The 19311-nt window shown below is 44.3% G+C and overlaps 1 protein-coding gene across 1 annotated transcript in view; it reads left to right on the top strand.

The window, feature by feature from the left end:
• Positions 1-12796, top strand: part of LOC143959298 (ceramide synthase 2-like) — a gene marked incomplete in the record, with an annotated part of 213869 nt that extends 201073 nt beyond the window's left edge. The window contains 1 exon segment of the mRNA XM_077467980.1: positions 8035-12796. Coding sequence (XP_077324106.1) covers positions 8035-8151 — 117 coding nt within the window.
• Positions 12797-19311: the final 6515 nt, after the last annotated feature.

The following is a 19311-nucleotide window of genomic DNA, read 5'->3' as shown; positions in this document are numbered from 1 at the left end:
ACTAATATCCTCCAGACCCTTTATTAGCTTTGTTGCCCTTCTTTGTACTCGCTCCATTTCCAGTACATCCTTCCTGAGGACTGGTGCCCAGAACTGGACAGCATACTCCAGGTGCGGCCGGACCAGAGTCTTGTAGAAAGGGAATACCATTTGTTCTTCAGGGAATAATACCATTTCTGAAAAAAAAAACGGATTCGATTAGTGAAACATTTCAACTATTTGTAAGAACGGAGGTTCAGGTCCACATCCCAACAGGGGCGGACTGACAACTCATGGGGCCCCCGGGCAATAAGAGAAGGTTATGGGGCCCCTGGGCAATAGAAGAAGGTTATGGGGCCCCTGGGCAATAGAAGAAGGTTATGGGGCCCCTGGGCAATAGAAGAAGGTTATGGGGCCCCCGGGCAATAGGAGAAGGTTATGGGGCCCCCGGGCAATAGGAGAAGGTTATGGGGCCCCCGGGCAATAGGAGAAGGTTATGGGGCTCCCGGGCAATAGGAGGAGGTTATGGGGCCCCCGGGCAATAGGAGGAGGTTATGGGGCCCCCGGGCAATAGGAGAAGGTTATGGGGCCCCCGGGCAATAGGAGAAGGTTATGGGGCCCCCGGGCAATAGGAGAAGGTTATGGGGCCCCCGGGTAATAGGAGAAGATTATGGGGCCACACAGTACACACACAGTACACACACACACACAGTACACACACACACACAGTACACACACACACACAGTACACACACACACACAGTACACACACACACAGTACACACACACACACAGTACACACACACATATACACACACATATACACACACATATACACACACACATATACACACACATATACACACACACATATACACACACACACACATATACACACACACACACATATACACACACTATACACACACTATACACACACACACACATATACACACACTATACACACACACACACACATATACACACACTATACACACACTATACACACACACACTATACACACACACACTATACACACACACACTATACACACACACACTATACACATACACACACTGAAAATGTACTGGAGAGGCAGGGCAGCTATAATCTTGGGATTTTTAAAAAAAACACATATTTTTACATACTGTCCCTGGTTTTATTGAGGCTGGCAACCCTGATTGGGGCCCCTTAGTGGCATGGGGCCCTCGGACAGTGCCCGAGTGCCCGAATGGTCAGTCCGCCCCTGCATCCCAAATACAAAAAAAAAGGAACCCGTTTTTTACAGGTTAGACGACACAATACCATAGTACATGCTTTAGTAGTTTTCTTAGATTTTGGCCAGTTGACAGATAATTTAGCATTTTAAGATGCATTTAATTTCACATTTTATGCTACTCCAATGAACTGGAGTTTTGTTTCCATCTTCGCATTATTCGCTCAATTACAAAAACTTTATATTTTCCATTTCTTTTTTTTCCAGCACATATTGTATGCATTTAAGATGGGAGGAAAGAGGAGAAAAGACACACAATAGTTACAAATACCCTTTAAATTAGCAAGTCGGAAGATAAGCAATACATCTAATCCATTTCAAATCAATTTATGTTAACACCATTCCTTTTGAACAGTGTGACATTTCACTCCGTATGATTAAAGCCATTTTCCACTAATTGCAGGCACTGAAATGGTATATTTAGCCGCTTGCCTTCCCCTCCCCGTTGGGGCCAATTTTCAGCGCCCGATGGAAGAAAGCCCCCCTGCATGTTCAGGCATCCACAGGCTTATCCTGTTGCTCTTTGTGCGTGTGCCAAGTGAGGATTTACAAGCAGAGTTTTGCAGTAAGCCACAAAAGCTCACACAAGCCAGGCAGTGCCTGCAGGAAACTTACAAGCGCACAGACAGGAACAAAGGAATGTTCTGCACTAAGCAGAATGCTTGATGGGAATGTGCTGCTCATGTGCAGAAGCCAAATATTAGAAAACAAAAGTTATTTGTGGTGTGAAATACACGTCGGCTCTCAAAACTAGAACATATAATAAGGTTCGCCCCTAAACTAGGTAAAAAGTAGATTTGATGGCGCTGATGTACTAACACATTGGTATGTTTTCCTGGGATTGAACTTGGGGCTGGCCCCTTCTGCAGGTACAGCTATGTAAAACCTTAACCTCTTGCTTACCGGGGACTTAAACCTCATTTCTGCCCAGGCCAATTTTCAGCTTTCAGCGCTGTCACATTTTTTTTATTTTTGGCGACCACGAAGGGACTCAAACCCTCAATCTGCTGTCACATTTTGAATGACAACTGCGTGGTCATGCTACACTGTACCCATATGACATTTTTATCCTTTTTTTCACACAAATAGAGCTTTTTTTTGGTGGTATTTAATCACTACTGGGGTATTTATTTTTTGCTAAACAAGCAAAAAAAGACCAAAAGTTTTGAGAATTTTTTTTTGGTTTCAATTTTGCAAACCGGTAATTTTACTCCTTCATTGATGTGCGCTGATGAGGCTGCACTGATAGGCGGCACTGATGAGGCGGCACTGGTGAGGCAGCACTAGTGAGGCGGCACTGGTGAGGCAGCACTAGTGAGGCAGCGCTGGTGGGCACTAGTGAGGCAGCGCTGGTGGGCACTAGTGAGGCAGCGCTGGTGGGCACTAGTGAGGCAGCGCTGGTGGGCACTAGTGAGGCAGCGCTGGTGGGCACTAGTGAGGCAGCGCTGACGGGCACTAGTGAGGCAGCGCTGACGGGCACTAGTGAGGCAGCGCTGACGGGCACTAGTGAGGCAGCGCTGACGGGCACTAGTGAGGCAGCGCTGACGGGCACTAGTGAGGCAGCGCTGACGGGCACTAGTGAGGCAGCGCTGACGGGCACTAGTGAGGCAGCACTGACGGGCACTAGTGAGGCGGTACTGGTGGGCACTAGTGAGGCGGTACTGATAGGTGACACTAAAAGGCAGCACCGATGATGAGGCACTGATGGTCTTTTTTTTTTTTTTTTTTTCTCCTTAGGCTTTCTCTGTTTTACATCACATGATCAGCTGTCATTGACTGACAGCTGATCATGTGGTAAAGTGCCGGGATCGGCCCCTTACTCCGATCTGTGATCAGCCAAGTCTCATTGACTCGCCGATCACAGAGCAGGCCATGGCCCCGCAGGGGTTGTGCAGGCAGCTCATGCAGGGGAGGATGTACACGTGAACCCTCCCGGCAATTTAGGCAAAAGACTGCTACAGAGCAGGTGGCAAGAGATAAAAAAATGAGTGTCTATACTATTTTTAAAATCCATTAATACTCTGTCTCACCCTGCTCCGCACATGCTCAGTTGCTCTCCATTTTTAGGGATTGTTGAGTTTGTAGAGGCCGATCTGCTGAGAGCGGAATTAAACCCTCCTATCCTTTACAGCCAAAGAAGCTGCTTCTGTTTGAACTGCAACTGTCATTGTGCTGCACATGTGATCAGTCATGACTCCAGCAAATTGATGGTTTGACAGTTTGGTTGAGAACACAAGTAAATCAAACAGTTGTTTTTTTTGTTTTTTTAAACCGGTTAACCAAAAGTTTTCGTCTCGCTTTATGATTTAATGCTGGGGCTCTGGGCTCCAGCAAGAAGAAATAGGAGAAATGCTGGAGGCAATTTAAAGCACACACTGGTTTGGTAGCATAATTATTAAAGTGGAAGGCCACCCTAAAAATAAAAATAGCATTAATATTCTTAAAAAAAAAAGAAATTTGAATTTTGATTTTTTTTTTAACTTGCAAGGAAACCCCTGTTGCTAGGCAGTCTTCCTAATCTGCCTCTTCCTATTCTGTGGCGCTTCCTCCTCTTTGGCGAGTGGCCCCATTGCCTTCTAGGACATGTGTGTGTGTCCCAGAATACGACTTGCGCAGTAGGAAACGGGCAGTGAAGCCGCAAGGCTTCACTGCCTGTTTCCCTTAGTGAGGATAGTGGTGCCGGGACACGATACGAGAGACGTATCGGCCTTGGGGGGGTGGGGGGAGGGGGGTGACCTCTCGGGCTCCCTGGACAGGTAATTGTCCTTATTAAAAGTCCGCAGCTACAGTGTTTGTAGCTGCTGACTTTTAATTTTTATTTAATTTTTTCAGGTTGGAACATGTTTTTTAAAAACTTTTTTTTTTTTTTTTCATCAAGTTGTTGTTATGGGTAAAGTTCTGCTTTAACCACTTTCCTACCATCCACTTTCACCCCCTTCTTGCCCAGGCCAATTTTTACCTTTCAGTGATGTTGCACTTTGAATGCGCGGTTATGCAACACTGTACCCATATGACTTTTTTTTTTTTCATTTCATCACACAAATAGAGCTTTCCTTTGGTGCTATTTAATCACCACTGAGTTTTTTTATTTTTTGTTAAATAAACAAAAAAAATGCCAAAAATATTGAAAAAAAATAAACTGTTTTTCATAGTTTGTTTATAAAATTTTGCAAACAGTTAATGTTTCTCCTTCACTGATGCGCACTGATGAGGCGGCACTGATAGGCTCTGATAGGCTGCACTGGTGGGCACTGATAGGCTGCTCTGGTGGGCACTGATAGGCTGCTCTGGTGGGCACTGATAGGCTGCTCTGGTGGGCACTGATGGGCTGCTCTGGTGGGCACTGATGGGCTGCTCTGGTGGGCACTGATGGGCTGCTCTGGTGGGCACTGATGGGCTGCTCTGGTGGGCACTGATGGGCTGCTCTGGTGGGCACTGATGGGCTGCTCTGGTGGGCACTGATGGGCTGCTCTGGTGGGCACTGATGGGCTGCTCTGGTGGGCACTGATGGGCTGCTCTGGTGGGCACTGATGGGCTGCTCTGGTGGGCACTGATGGGCTGCTCTGGTGGGCACTGATGAGGTGGCACTGATGGGCTGCTCTGGTGGGCACTGATGAGGTGGCACTGATAGGCTGCTCTGGTGGGCACTGATGAGGCGGCACTGGTCAGTGACACTGATGAGGAGGCACTGATGGGCATGGATTGGCAGCACTGGTGGGTACTGTTGGGGCTGCACCGATACTCAGGACACTGATAATCAGTACCTTGATTATCAGGGTAGATTCACACAAGCTGGTTATTGGCTCTCTTCTCCTCATGCTGTCAGCGGGAGGAAGGGAATGCAGATAACCGGCTTGTATTTTCATCATCGAATAGCTGTATGACAGCTACAGCGAGGCCAGCTAGATCTGGGAGGGCGTCACACGAAGACCTCCCGTGATCACGCCTGCTGCTGCGCGCTCTGTGAATGATATGTCCTTAGGACACAGCTGATCACAGATCGGGTGAAGGGCAAACCACAGTGGCCTTTTACCACGTGATCAGGGCTAAAACCTTTCTCTTCTCCACCTAGACAAATAAGCTTTTAACCCTTGCAGTGTGGGCACTGCAAGGGTTAATATTGAATAAGGGTTAAAATATTGAATTCTGTAAGGTGGGTGGGAGAGGGAGGCAGGAGGAAAATAATGGAGGGACCTAGATGGCAGTGAAGATCTGCTTCATGAGCTGAAGTCTTCATTAGATGCCTGCTATACATATCTGCCTTTGCAGTGAAGTGATATATGATGCCTCTGATATTTTTGCAGGATTCTATTTTGCATGTTGGTGTGATTGTATTTCATACACAAATCTGAAGATTCGGTATATCGGGTAGTACGGCCATCACTCATGCAAATGACTCCTGAAATAAGATTAGTTAGCTGCAAATTCCAAACAGACTGGTAGACTTGCATGAATACGGAGGAGCAGAGCTCATAGAAGTTAACAAGCAAATATGGTTGCCCCATATCTATATATACCACCGATCTGCCATAACATTATTACCACCCACCATAACCCATTGACTCCACTTGACCTCTGAAGGTATGCTGTGGTATGTGGCACCAAGCCGTCATTAGCAGATCCTTTGTGTTATGAGGTGGAGTCTCTATGGATCAGATTTGTTTTTCCAGCACATCCCACAGATGCTTGATTTGGATTGAGATCTGGAAAATTTGGAAGGCCCAAGTAAACCTCTCAAACCCATTGTTTTGTTCCTCAACCACTCTTAAGTATATCAGACCAGGCCACCTTCTTCCATTGCTCCGTTGTCCAGTTCTGATGCTCACGTGCCCATTGTAGGCGCTTTTGGCTGTGGACACGGGTCAACATGGGCATTCTCACCAGTTTGTGGCTACACAACCCCAAACACAGAAAACTGCGATGCTCTGTGTGTTTTGAAACCTTTCTATCAGAACCAGCATTAACTTTTTTTTTTTCAGCAATTTGATCTACAGTAGCTCTTCTATTGGATCGGACTAGACAGGCTGTGAACACATGAGTCTTGGCCGCCCGTGACCCAGTCGCCAGTTGGCCGTTTTTCCTTCCTTGTTTCGCTTTTGGACGGTCCGGACCACTGCAGTCTGGGAACAATCCGATGAGAGCGGTAGTTTTGGAGTTGCTTTGACCCAGTTGTCTAGCCATTACAATTTGGCCCTTGTCATAGTCGCTCAAATCATTACACTTGCCCATTTTTTCTGCTTTTAACACATTCACTTCAGGGACAATATGTTTACTTGCTGCCTGATAAATTCCACCCACTTTCAGGTGACGTTGTAACAAAATAATACAATGTTACGCACTTTACCTGTCAGTGGTCATAATGTTATGGCCGATCGGTGTATACCGTATATACTCGAGTATAAGCCGAGATTTTCAGCCCCTTTTTTTAGGCTAAAAGTGCCCCCCTCGGCTTATACTCGAGTCACCGCCGTCTGCCTACCTGATCTGCGTGTCGTGCAGACAGACGGCGGCCATTCCACTATTCAAAAGCCGCGCCTCCCTGTCTGTGATAGGCGGAACACTCAATTTCCCAGCAGTCAGTGTTCCGCCTATCACGGACATCCGCTCATCCTCATACTACGGACAAGGATGAGAGGATGTCCGTGATAGGCGGAACACTGACTGCTGGGAAATTGAGTGTTCCGCCTATCACAGACAGAGAGGCGCGGCGTTTGAACAGTGGAATGGCCGCCGAATGGTCTGTCACAGACGAGGAGGAGAGGTGCGGCTTTTGAAACCTGGCATGGCCGCCGTATGTTTTTTATACATGCAGATCGGTGCAAAATGGCACACAGAGGCTGCAGAAGGACAAAGAGGCTGCAGATTGGCACAGGTAGGCTGCAATGGACACAGGGATGGACACAGGGAGGTATGCAGCTGCAGATGGGCATTGTTGACCCTTTTAAGCTGTAACAGTAGCTGCTGCATGTCTCACCCTTGGCTTATACACGAGTCAATAAGTTTTCCCAGTTTTTTTGTGGTAAATTAGGGGCCTCGGCTTATATTCGGATCGACCTATACTCGAGTATATACGGTAGTCTCAATACAAACTTTTACACTGAAGCGAGGTTTTTAAAACATTAAAACTCAATAATGAGATCAACAAAGCATGAATGTAATCTGCACTAAATTTTATCTCTGATGGAGACTCTTTACCACGTGATCAGCTGTGTCCAATCATATCTGATCACGATGCTAACAGGAAGAGTCGTGTATCGGCTTTTCCTCACAATGTGCTCTCCTGACGGGGGGGGGGGGGGGTCTGTGCTGATTATCAGTGCCGCCCTCCCCCCGAGGATGCCCACCAGGTATGCCACCCATGGTCACCAGGGATGCCAACCTGTGGCCAAAAATGATGACAGTCAGTGCCCATCAGTAATGCCTGCCAGTGCCTCCTTTACAGTGATGCAAATTAGTTCCACCCATCAGTGTAGCCTTTCAGTGCCACCTATGAGTGCCCATCAGCGCTGCATGTTGGTGCCACCTCATTGGTGCCACCTTATCAGTGCCTGTCAGTGCAGCCTCATCAGTGCCCATCAGTGAAGGAGAAAACTTACTTATTTACACATTTTTATAACATAGAAAAGCCTATTTTGTTTTAAAAAATGTTGGCCTTTTTTAGCAAAAAATAAAAATCCCAGAGGTGATCAAATACCACCAAAAGAAAGCTGCCCGGTGTTGAAATGGTTATATCCAGTTGGGTGTCTGAATAGCTAACCAAGTGTCTGTTCTTTCCGTAGATGTCTGGCGATGATCGCAGCGATAACGAAGAAGACGACAGCGAGGAAAACGAGGACCAGCCATTGACCAATGGGGACGGCAAGAAGCCCATAGTAAATGGCCAACATGATCGTTAATTGCCAAACGTCGCTGTGCGCAGACGTGCAGAGAAAGGGTTAAAGTGAGAACTTGATTATCTGTATCTGCATTTGGTTTTTCCAGACAGACACTAAAGCAGGGGAAGAGGGGCAGGGGGGGCTTGCAGCTGGAGCAGCACTATTCATCGGGAGGTGTAGGGTCCTGATGGGACCAACTGCGTTCCAGAGGCGACACAGCCAAAGTTTCAGTCCCAACCATAAACTAACACAAGAAAAAAAAAAAAAAATAGAATGAAGACCTTGTTCTGCGTGCATGAAGCAGCAAATAAGAAAAAAAAAAGAAAAAAAAATCGTTCGTCCTGCTACAGAGAAAGAAGAACAAATTACGGCCTCCTCTGGAAGTACAAAGGACACTTGAAGAGTGTGTGAGAGGGATGATAACCGAGTTCCTTACTGCTTTCCAGGCTGTTCTGATTACATCTGGTGACAACTAAAGAAGTTTTTGGATTCCTTTTGGGGTTTGGCTCAGAACAAGGTTGTCCCAAAATGCACCAGGGACACGGCGACCGCCACCGCCCCCCCCCCCCCAATAACGAGTCAGTGTTTCCTTCCCCGCCTCAAGGGGTTAACTTCCGCAGCGTTCCGAAAACAAAAACGAAGACACAAACTCCGCCTCCTCCTTGGCTTTATTTATACCACATCCAGGAACACAAGAGGAGCTCTGTATAGAATACACACAAGATTAGCTGTGTGCCTGCTGTGACTTCATCCTGGAGGTGTGTGTGGGTGGGGAGGGGGGGGGCAGCCGCATGACTTTCTGCCAAACTTGCTTCAGAGATGACCACAGAAAGAGCGGGCTGCGGAGCTCACCATTAACACACTTCACACCCCGAGCCTGCTTTCAAATTTTAAAAAAAGCAGCGATTTGCATTTTGGAACCTGCTTCTTACAAAACACGAGAAACTTCCGTAAGCCAAGTGTGCACACTCATAGGAGGTTGTTTTACTAAAGGCAAATAGGCCTGATTCACTTTGCAGGGGAACGTGGTAAAAATCCACTTTGCAGAAATTCCCCAATCACGTAGGAGGAATAAAAAAAAAACATTTTTTTATTTGGTTTTGCTTGCACGTGATTGGATAATGATTAAGTCAGCATAGCTTCCCCGCATTCACTATGTGAATGGGAAATGCCCTTGAAAGTGCAGACTCCCTTGCCTTTAGTAAATCAACCCTTTAGTGTCTCACAGGGACTTTGCAAACCATAATCTCATGCAAGCAACAAAAAAAAAGACAAAATATTAGTATTTTTTTGCTTGCACGTGATTGGATGATGTTCAAGTCAGCACAGCTTCCCAACATTCCCTAACTAATGGAAAATGCCCAAAAAAAAATTCTTTTTTTTTTTTTTTTTTTTTTTATGCAGATGTGTGTTCTGTGCAAAGTGAATTTTCACTAAGCTAAAGGATAATGCCCTCGGAAATTACAGACTCCCATGCCTTTAGTGAATCAACCCTGTAGTGTCTCGCGGGGACTATACAAAGAATACCCAATCTGTCATGCAAGCAAAAATAAAAAGTATTTTTTGGTTGCATATGATTAGATAATGGAAGTCAGTTGATCACTTTGCAAGCGCATTTTCCCTTAGCTTAGTGAATGTGGGGAAGCGCCGACTGCCATCATCCGTTCATATATGCAAGCAAAAATCGTGTTTTTTTTTTTTGTTTTTGTTTTTCCTTCTTTGTATGTTCTTTGCAAAGTGAATTTTCACCACTTTCACTAAGCTAAAGGATGATGCCCTTACAGAGTGCAGACTTCTTTGCCTTTAGTAAATCAACCCCGTCGTGTGTCAAAAAGACTTTGCAAAGAATACCCAATCTCATGCAAGCAAAAATAAAAAATATTAGCATTTTTGCTTGCATATGATTGGATGATGGTAGTCAGGTGATCACTTTGCAAGCATATTTTCCTTTAACTTGGTGAATGTGGGGAAGCTAGCTGTGCTGACTTCCATCATCCATTCAAATGCAAGCAAAAACGTTTATTTTTTTCTTCATTGTATGCAGTTGGGTGTTCTGCGTTCTTTGCAAAGTGTGTTTTCACCATTTTCACTAAGCTAAGGGACGATGCCCTTGCAAAGTGCAGACTCCCTTGCTTTTAGTAAATGAACCCTTTAGTGTCTCACAGGGACTTTGCAATAGTGAATGCGGGGAAGCTTTGCTGACTTCCATCATCCATTCACATGCAAGCAAATATATATATATATATATATATATATATATATATATATATATATATATATATATATATATATATATATATATATATATATATATATATATATATATATATATATATATATATATATTATAATTTTCACCACTTTCACAAAGCAAAAGAACAATGCCCTTGCAAATTGAAGAGCTCCATTTTGCCTTTAGTAAGTCACCCACCCATCGATTTTCATTGCTTGAGCTGGTCTAGGAATCTGGTCCAGGCCCATGTAACCTCCGCCTCAATGGAAACCTGTCATGAGAGTAACAAAGTGCTGACTTCTGAAAATGCTAATGTTACTGGAAGTCATACTGACATTTGTACTCAGATAAGGAGGTCTGACTCCCCCCCCCCACCCCCCGACTTGCAAATCTGCAAATTTTGCTTGAGAGTGTTGACTCCAAAAAGCAAAAAAAAAAAAAGTAATTTGGTTGACACAAGACCTCGTTTACACAGGGGTACCAATGCATGCGAAGGACCAGCTTTGCCCACACGGGATGCACAGGTGTTCCACTCATCCCCGTGTCGGCAGTCCCATTCATCTCTATTGGGATTCAGCAGGCGGCACAGGCACAGCCACTGTCTCCAGTTTGAAAGCCGTGCGAGTGCACATACCCGAGTGCAGACTGTGTGCGTTTTGGAGCCCTGCACATGCACTGCCTTTAGATTGGGAGCAGCCGCATGGGTGTGCAGGCAGCGTGTGTTTAGGACCGTGCACTGCTGTCAGATTGGGTGCAGCCGTGTGGGTGCACAGCCCGGAGCACAGACCATGTGTGTTTGGGGCTGTGCACGGCTGTCAGATTGGGAGCAGCAGCTGTGTCCCTGCAGCCGCAGAATCCCAATAGACATGAATTGGACTGCCTTCACGGAACACACCTGTGCATCCCCATGCAGGCAAACACAGCCCTTGCATGGGTGTAATCTGTAGTATGCCCCATGTGAACGAGGCCTAAAAATCAACCCGTAACTGGTGCACAGTGTGTGTTTGGGGCCATGCACGGCTGTCAGATTGGGAGCAGCGGCTGTGTCTGTGCAGCCGCTGAATCCCAATAGACATGAATGGGACTGCCTGCACGGAACACACCTGTGCATCCCCACGCGAGCAAGCGCGGCCTGCGCACAGGGTGTACGCTGTAGTATTACCCATGTGAATGAGGCCTAAAAGGCAACCCGTAACTGGTGCGCAGCTCTGAGCGCAGACGGTGTGTGTTTTGGGGCCATGCACGGCTGTCAGATTGGGAGCAGTGGCTGTGTCTGTGCAGCGGCTGAATCCCAATAGACATAAATAGGACTGCCTGCACAGAACACACCTGTGCATCCCCATGCGGGCAAGCACGTTCCTCGCGTGGGTGCACTCTGTAGTATGCCCCATGTGAACGAGGCCTAAAAGGCAAAGCCAGGACAGGTCTAGTTTCTTAAGGCAAAGGGCAGTGTGCACATTGTAGTGGGCAGTCATTAGTTATCGGTCAGGTCACTGTACATCACTTCTCTCTGCACCGCCTGTTCCACAGACCCCCCCCCCCCCCTCGTTGGTGCCGAGAGACACCCCGAAATGTCTAATGGGAAAAGACGGCAATGTAAACACGGCTTTATCGCATACATATAACCTAGATGTATTTTCATTTTTAGTTAATTTCTAATACCCCTGAAATCAGTTTCTATATATATATATATATTTTTTTTTTTTCCTTTTGCTAAATGCTGCAACCTAAACCAGCATAATCCAAGCCTGTGCCTTCCCCTTCCGCTGGACCTCCAGATCTTCTTCATTTCATTCAGTGCTGCCTTAATGTACATTGGGCTGCTGGTAAATAAACCTGCAGCCTTTGTATAGGTCATTGGGCCTGCTAAGTGCTCTATGAGGCCGGGTTCATATGTGTCCAGCTGCGATTTGCAGCCCAGGGTGGGGTGCGTTCCGGTTCAGGTGCGAATGCGTTCCGAATTTTTTTTTTTGCCTGAATGCGCACCTGAATCGGATCCAACGCAAAGGACCCTTTTGGAATGCGGACCGCCGCCCCAGACCTGTGAGTCGTTCACACTCGCATGTCATGTGAATTGAATGCGGCGAAACCTACATTCCATTCGCACATATGTGAACCCGGCCTTCAAGTTTTGTTAACCTGTTTGGCTTAAGAGCCAAAAGACTTTATTTTTTTTTTCTATTAATACTTAATAGAGTGGCAATTTGGGTTTATCCCCCCAAAAAAAAAAAAAAAAAAAAAAAAAAAAAAACAACATATAAAGACCAAAGCTTTGTGGATTGGAATAAAAAAAATAACATTTCAGTTCAGTATTGTCTGCTGCAGACTGATTAGGAGATAGCTGTTTTATGTCAGTGCTAAATAGTCTTTTACACACTAATTTTCTATTTGTAATTCTGTCCACTTGTAAATAAAAACGCCAATTGTGTTGAAGCCGCATACAGAACTGTTTTATTTTTTTTAATCTATTTTTTATTAATGTTTTTAATATAAAGTGTCTGACTGTGAAGTATGAGCCATGTGTATGAAATGGTCTTCCTACTGTCAATTCATATAGTCATGGCCAAAAATATTGACGCCCCTGCATTTCTGTTAGACATGTGCACTGCCATTAAAAATGTGTTCCTTTTCGTTTTCGTTTCATTCATTTTTTTGTGTTTTCGTTTTTCGGGTCATTCGTTATGATCGAAATTCAATAATGCAAAAATTCCGAATTCCGGAAATTTGAAAATTCATAGTCGGAAATACGAAAATTCGGAAATTTGAAAATACAAAAATTCACAAATTTGAAAATCCAGAAATTCAAAAATCCGGAAATTAAAAATAACTATGAAATTGTAGGTATTGGAATTTCCTTTCAAATTTGTTTTAAATTAATAATTGCGCTAATATTAACCTACTAATATTGCACAGTGTACCACCAAATTAAGTGAATAATTATGAACAGTGAACCATACAAAATATATGAAATTCCTTCTGTGTAATGGTAACAATGGAGCAAACCTTTGGCCACAAGTAAAAGAATATCGCATTCCACTGTGTACAAACCAAAGTCTCTGCCAATAAATTCACATAAGTGGGACTAGATAATCAAGCCTTAATGAGTCTTCTGAGTAACAGATGGTTCATTCATAGATTGCACTTCTGATTCTCATGCGTGAACTTCCAACTTTCAGCAGGCTTCCATAACATGAAAAATAAGGAACAAACAAGACCACTGCGCAGATAATATAACAAAGTGATCCCTATTTAGTTAAGGTGGACCTCACTCACACTTACCGCAGGATAGATCACATATGAAATGAAATTTGGCTTTCAAATTTGTCCGTTTGTGAACGTTACAAATTTATCCGAAGTTACGAATTATCTGAAAATAACGAATGTCGCGTCTAAACAAATGAAACGAAACAAAATAATAATAAAACGTTTTTTATTATTATTGTGATTTATTATTAATTCATTACGTTCCTTTCATTTAGATACTGTATTCGTTATTTCTAAAAAATTTGTAACTTCGGATAAATTCTTATTTGTTGCATTCACTAATAGCCAAATTTGAAAGGAAATTCCAATACCTATAATTTAATAGTTAAATTGTTAGTTATTTTTGAATTTCTAGATTTTCACATTTCTAATTTTCGGATTTTCCCATTTTTGTAAATTTGAAAATGTGAAATATGGAAATTCGGAATTTTCGAATGTACGAATATTCAGAAAATTGTGTTTCAATGGGTTTTCGTTAATTCGGATATTTACAAATTTGTCAAAATTTGTTGAACGAATTCGGAACAAAACTAATTGCACATGTCTAATTTCTGTCAGATAATGCAGCACTTCACCCAGAAAATTGTTGCAATTACAAATGTTTAGTCATTCTCATATTCATTACGTTTGTTTGTATTGGTATGACACAAAAAAGTGGAGAAACAAAGAGCCAAATCTGACACATTACATGCAAAACTCCAAAAACAAAAATGATTGGCACCTTCTGAAAATTGTAAGAAGAAATTGCATTCTACGTTTGTTTTGCTCCTGTAATTCGTAATAAAACTCACCTGTATCAATTACCAGGTGCTGACAATTTAGAGATCACAGCGGCTACCAGTTAAAATGGTGAAAAATTGACTCAACCTTTCTGTTGTATGTCTGTGTGCCAAATTTATCAAAGATTGCAATGAAGGATTGTTCGAATGGTGGATAAAGAACCTTGAGACTTTAACTTCAACAAGAACCTCAACTTCCAGACAAATTCAAGCTGACCTTCAGGCACCGGGTACAACTGTGTCAGCTCACACTATATGCCGCCATCGGAATGAACAGGGGCGCTATGGTAGAATGACTAAAGAGGACCCCACTGCTGACAGACAAACATAAAAAAGTTAGATTGGAGTTTGCCAAAACTTACCTGAGGAAGCCTAAATCCTTTTTGGAAGAATGTGCTGTGGACAGACTAACAAAATTAGTTTTTTTGGTCAAGTCCCTTTTTCAGAAAAGGAAATTAGGCCTTTTAACCACTTGCCGACCAGTGCACGACGATGTACGTCGACAGAATGGCACGGGCAGGCAAACGGGCGTACATGTACGTCCCTTTAAATTTGCCGCCCTGCCATTGGGAGTGCGCCGCCGGCGGCACGCTCCCGCGCCTGTTCGGGACCCCCGTGAGTCCGGTCGCGGGACCCGTGGACTCGATCACCGCGGGCATCCCCGCGATCGTCTCACGGAGCGGCCGAAGGGAGAAGTGCCGTTGTAAACAACATTTCTCCATTCTGCCTAGCAACTAGTGACGCTGATCTCTGCTCCATGTGATTGGAGCAGAGATCAGTGTTCACTAAATGAAAGTCCAACCCCCCCACAGTTAGTAACACGCCCCTAGGTACACTTAACCCCTACACTGCCACCCACTGGTTAACCCCTTCACTGCCAGTGTCATTTACACAGGAATCACTGCATTTATATAGCAGTGATTACTGTATAAATGACAATGGTCCCAAAAATGTGTCAAAAATGTCCGATGGGTCCCCCACAATGTCGCAGTCACAATAAAAATCGCTGATCGCCGCCATTGCTAGTAAAAAAAAAAATAATAAAAAATTATTAATAAAAATGCTATAAAACTATCCCTATTTTGTAAACGCTATAACTTTTGCGCAAACCAATCAATAATCGCTTATTGCGATTTTTTTTTACCAAAAATATGTAGAAGAATACGTATCGGCCTAATCTGAGGGAAAAAAATGTTTTTTTATATATTTTTGGGGGATATTTATTATAACAAAAAGTAAAAAATAATGCGTTTTTTTCAAAATTGTCGCTCTATTTTTGTTTATAGCGCAAAAAATAAAAACCGCAGGGGTGATCAAATACCACCAAAAGAAAGCTCTATTTGTGGGGAAAAAAAACGTCAATTTTGTTTGGGAGCCGCGTCGCACGACCGCGCAATTGTCAGTTAAAGCGACGCAGTGCCGAATCGCAAAAAGTGGTCTGGTCTTTGACCAGCAAATTGGTCCGGTCTGAAAGTGGTTAAAGGAGAAGTATGGGAACGCAACAATACGTAGTACATGCTACCCTCATACCTGCATTGTATTCCTTTCTTTCCCCAGTCCTTTTGTTTTTTCAGAATAGTCTTTTGAAGATCCCAGAATCGGCCTATAACGGTTCTTTCTCAGTTCAAAAGTTTCCAGGGGGTGGAAACATCTCCACAATCCAGCCCCTCCTTCACTTTCTCCCTCTGGAGGACATGTGGGTGTGTCTGGTGAAGAGGTGCACATCCAGGCTGCTATCTAGAATGAGCACATTCTTCACATGCCTCTGTACACCCAGGCTGCTATCTAGAATGAGCACGTTCTTTACATGCCTCTATTTCCAAAGCAGTATGTCCCAGCTAAAACCCGGAAGCAGAGGCGGTGTGATACAAACAGTGAAGTCCTCGCCTTTCTCTGGCTGTTATTTGCAATCTCTCCTCTCCCCCAGGCTTTGATGTTCCTTCCTGTGTCCTCCGAATTCCCTCTCCCCTCACTCATTCAAAGTCTGTATTGGCGTCTTCTCCAGCCGATGGGGGGAGAATCACTTCTCATTTCCAGAAATGAACACAGGTAATCTCTCTACACATAGAACTGTGTTATATCAGAAGAGGAGACATGGTGAGGAGCATAGCGCCCTGTGCCCTGTGTCTGTTCTCTGACATGTACACAGTGTTATGTGTATAGAGCATACCTGTGTACAGTAGATAGGGGAGGGAGGCTGATAACTCCCCCACATCTAAAGTGATCCCCGATATGGCATGCGATGGCACTGTACGGCATGCGATGGCACTGTACGGCATGCGATGGCACTGTACGGCATGCGATGGCTCTGCACGGCATGTGATGACACTGTACGGCATGTGATGGCTCTGCACGGCATGTGATGGCTCTGCACGGCATGTGATGGCACTGTACGGCATGTGATGGCACTGCACGGCATGTGATGACACTGTGCGGCATGTGATGGGTCTGCACGGCATGTGATCCTGTAATACTCTATTTACAATGAAGGGAACATTCTTGCTATAGGGGTACTAGGTAATACACCAATTATAGGGGAGCAAAGCTCTGTCCATGTCTGAGGACCACTGGGCTTCAGTATGAAAATACAAGTAGATGTGAATGGAAGGTTTCATTGGCTAATATAAAAATCTAGATCTAGTCAATAAAAGGATTCATTCACAATGTATGGAATGCCTGTGTGCTGTCACATCCATATGTGTATTCTGCTTTACATATATATTGTTTTCACTCTGGTAGATAGTTCTGTGTATGTAAATCCCTACATATTTCTATCAGTGACTTCTCCTACCTTAGTCACTGCTTGAAGTGCTCTTATTAGCAGAGAACCGAAATCAATCAAGCAAAATGACAGGAAAGTGGGTGGATCCAGACTCCAGAGTCAGACCATTGTCGGTATTACACTGCATGAAAGTCTATACACCCTCCCACAGGTATTTTAACTTGATTTTAACAGAATGGGAAAACTTCTGAGAGGGAAGCTCACATAGATATCAGCAGCTCACATAGAATAGATTTAAGCAAAAAAAAAAGGAAACCCGTACTTCTCTTTTAAAGAAAAGAATATAGTTCCTACAATCAAACATGGTGAAGATTCACTAATGTTTTGGGGTTACTTTGCTGCTTCAGGCACTGGATATCTTGACCGTGTGCATGGCATTCTCAAATCTGAAGTCTACCAAAGAATCTTGGGGTGCAATGGTAGGGCCCAGTGTCAGAAAGTTGGGTCTCCGTCAGAGGTTATGGGTCTTACAGCAGGACAATGACCCAAAGCACCCAGAAATGGTTTAAAGTGAGTGTAAACCCTTGTTTTTTTGTTTTTTTTTAAATAACAAACATATACTTACCTCCACTGTGCAGCTTGTTTCGCACAGAGTGGCCCCAAACGTCCACTTTTGGGGTCCCCTGGTGGCTCCTCTCCGCATCAGATAACCCCCTAGGAGAAGCGCTCTCCCGAGGGGGTTACCTTGCGGCACACTCCTGAGGGCCAGCATTTGCATTCATAGACACGAATACCGGATGTGGCCCCACCCCCTGGTGCCCGCATCATTGGATTTGAGTGATAGCAGCGGGAGCCAATGGCTGCACTGCTATCAATCTATCCAATCAAGAGCCGGGACCCAGTGGAGAGAGGATGCAAGGGATGCGTTAAGGTAAAAAAAACACGAGGGTTTATAAGATAAAGTGCTGGAGAGTACTGAACTGGCTAGCAATGAGTCCAGATCTAAATCCAATCGAGCACCTGTGGGGAGAGATCTAAAAACAGCAGTAGGGAAAAGGAACCCTTCCAATCTAAGAGACGTGGAGAAGTTGGTGAAAGAAGAGTGGTCCAAAATTCCAGTAGAGAGGTGTAAGAAGCTCATTGATGGTTACAGGAAGCCATTGATTTCAGTTATTTTTTTCCAAGGGCTGTGCTACCCAATAGTAAATTGAGGGTGCCAATAATTTTGGCCAATCCATTTTTTGGAGTTTTGCGTGGAATTTGTCATATATTTGGCTTTTTGTTTCTCAACTTTTCTTGTGCCATATCAATACCAACACAAGAAATAAACCTAAGAATGCCTAAACATTTGTATTTGCCGCAATTTTCTGGGTGAAGTGGTGCATTTTCTGACAGAAATGCATGGGTGCCAATATCTTTGGCCATGACTTGTATATTGCCCCCACATACACTCACCAACCACTTTTATTAGGTACACCTGCTCAATTGCTTGATAACACAAATTGCTAACCAGCCATTCACATGGCAGGAAATCGATGCATTTAGGCATCTAGACGTGGTAAAGACGACTTGCTAAAGTTCAAACCGAGCATCAGAATGGGGAAGAAAGGGGATATAGGTGACTTTGAACGTGGCATGGTTGTTGGTGCCAGATGGGCCAGTCTGAGTATTTCAATAACTGCTGATCTACTGGAATTTTAACACACAACCATCTCTCGGGTTTACAGAGAATGGTCAGAAAAAGAGAAAATATCCAGTGAGTGGAAGTTGTGTGGCGGAAAAAGTCTTGTTGATGTCAGAGGAGACTGGGCAGACTGGTTCCAGATGATAGAAAGGCAACAGTGACTTAAATAACCGCTTGTTACATCCAAGGTTCCGCAGAATACCATCCAGCAGCAGAAAATCACACCGGGTGCCACTCCTGTCAGCTAAGAACAGGAAACTGAGGCTACAATTCTCACAGGATCACCAAAATTGGACAATAGAAGATTGGAAAAACGTTGCCTGGTCTGATGAGTCTGGATTTCAGCTGCGACATTCAGATGGTTGGGTCAAAATTTGGCGTAAAGAACATGAAAGCATGGATCCATCCTGCCTTGTATCACCGGTTCAGGCTGGTGGTGGTGGTGTAACGGTGTGGGGGATATTTTCTTGGCACACTTTGGGCCCCTTAGTACCAATTG

The sequence above is a fragment of the Lithobates pipiens genome, unplaced genomic scaffold (assembly GCF_037356315.1).
Source record: "Lithobates pipiens isolate NorthernLeopardFrog02 unplaced genomic scaffold, aLitPip1_a1.2 Scaffold_7, whole genome shotgun sequence".
NCBI classification, from domain to species: domain Eukaryota; kingdom Metazoa; phylum Chordata; class Amphibia; order Anura; family Ranidae; genus Lithobates; species Lithobates pipiens.
This window is presented reverse-complemented; position numbering and strand designations above follow the sequence as displayed.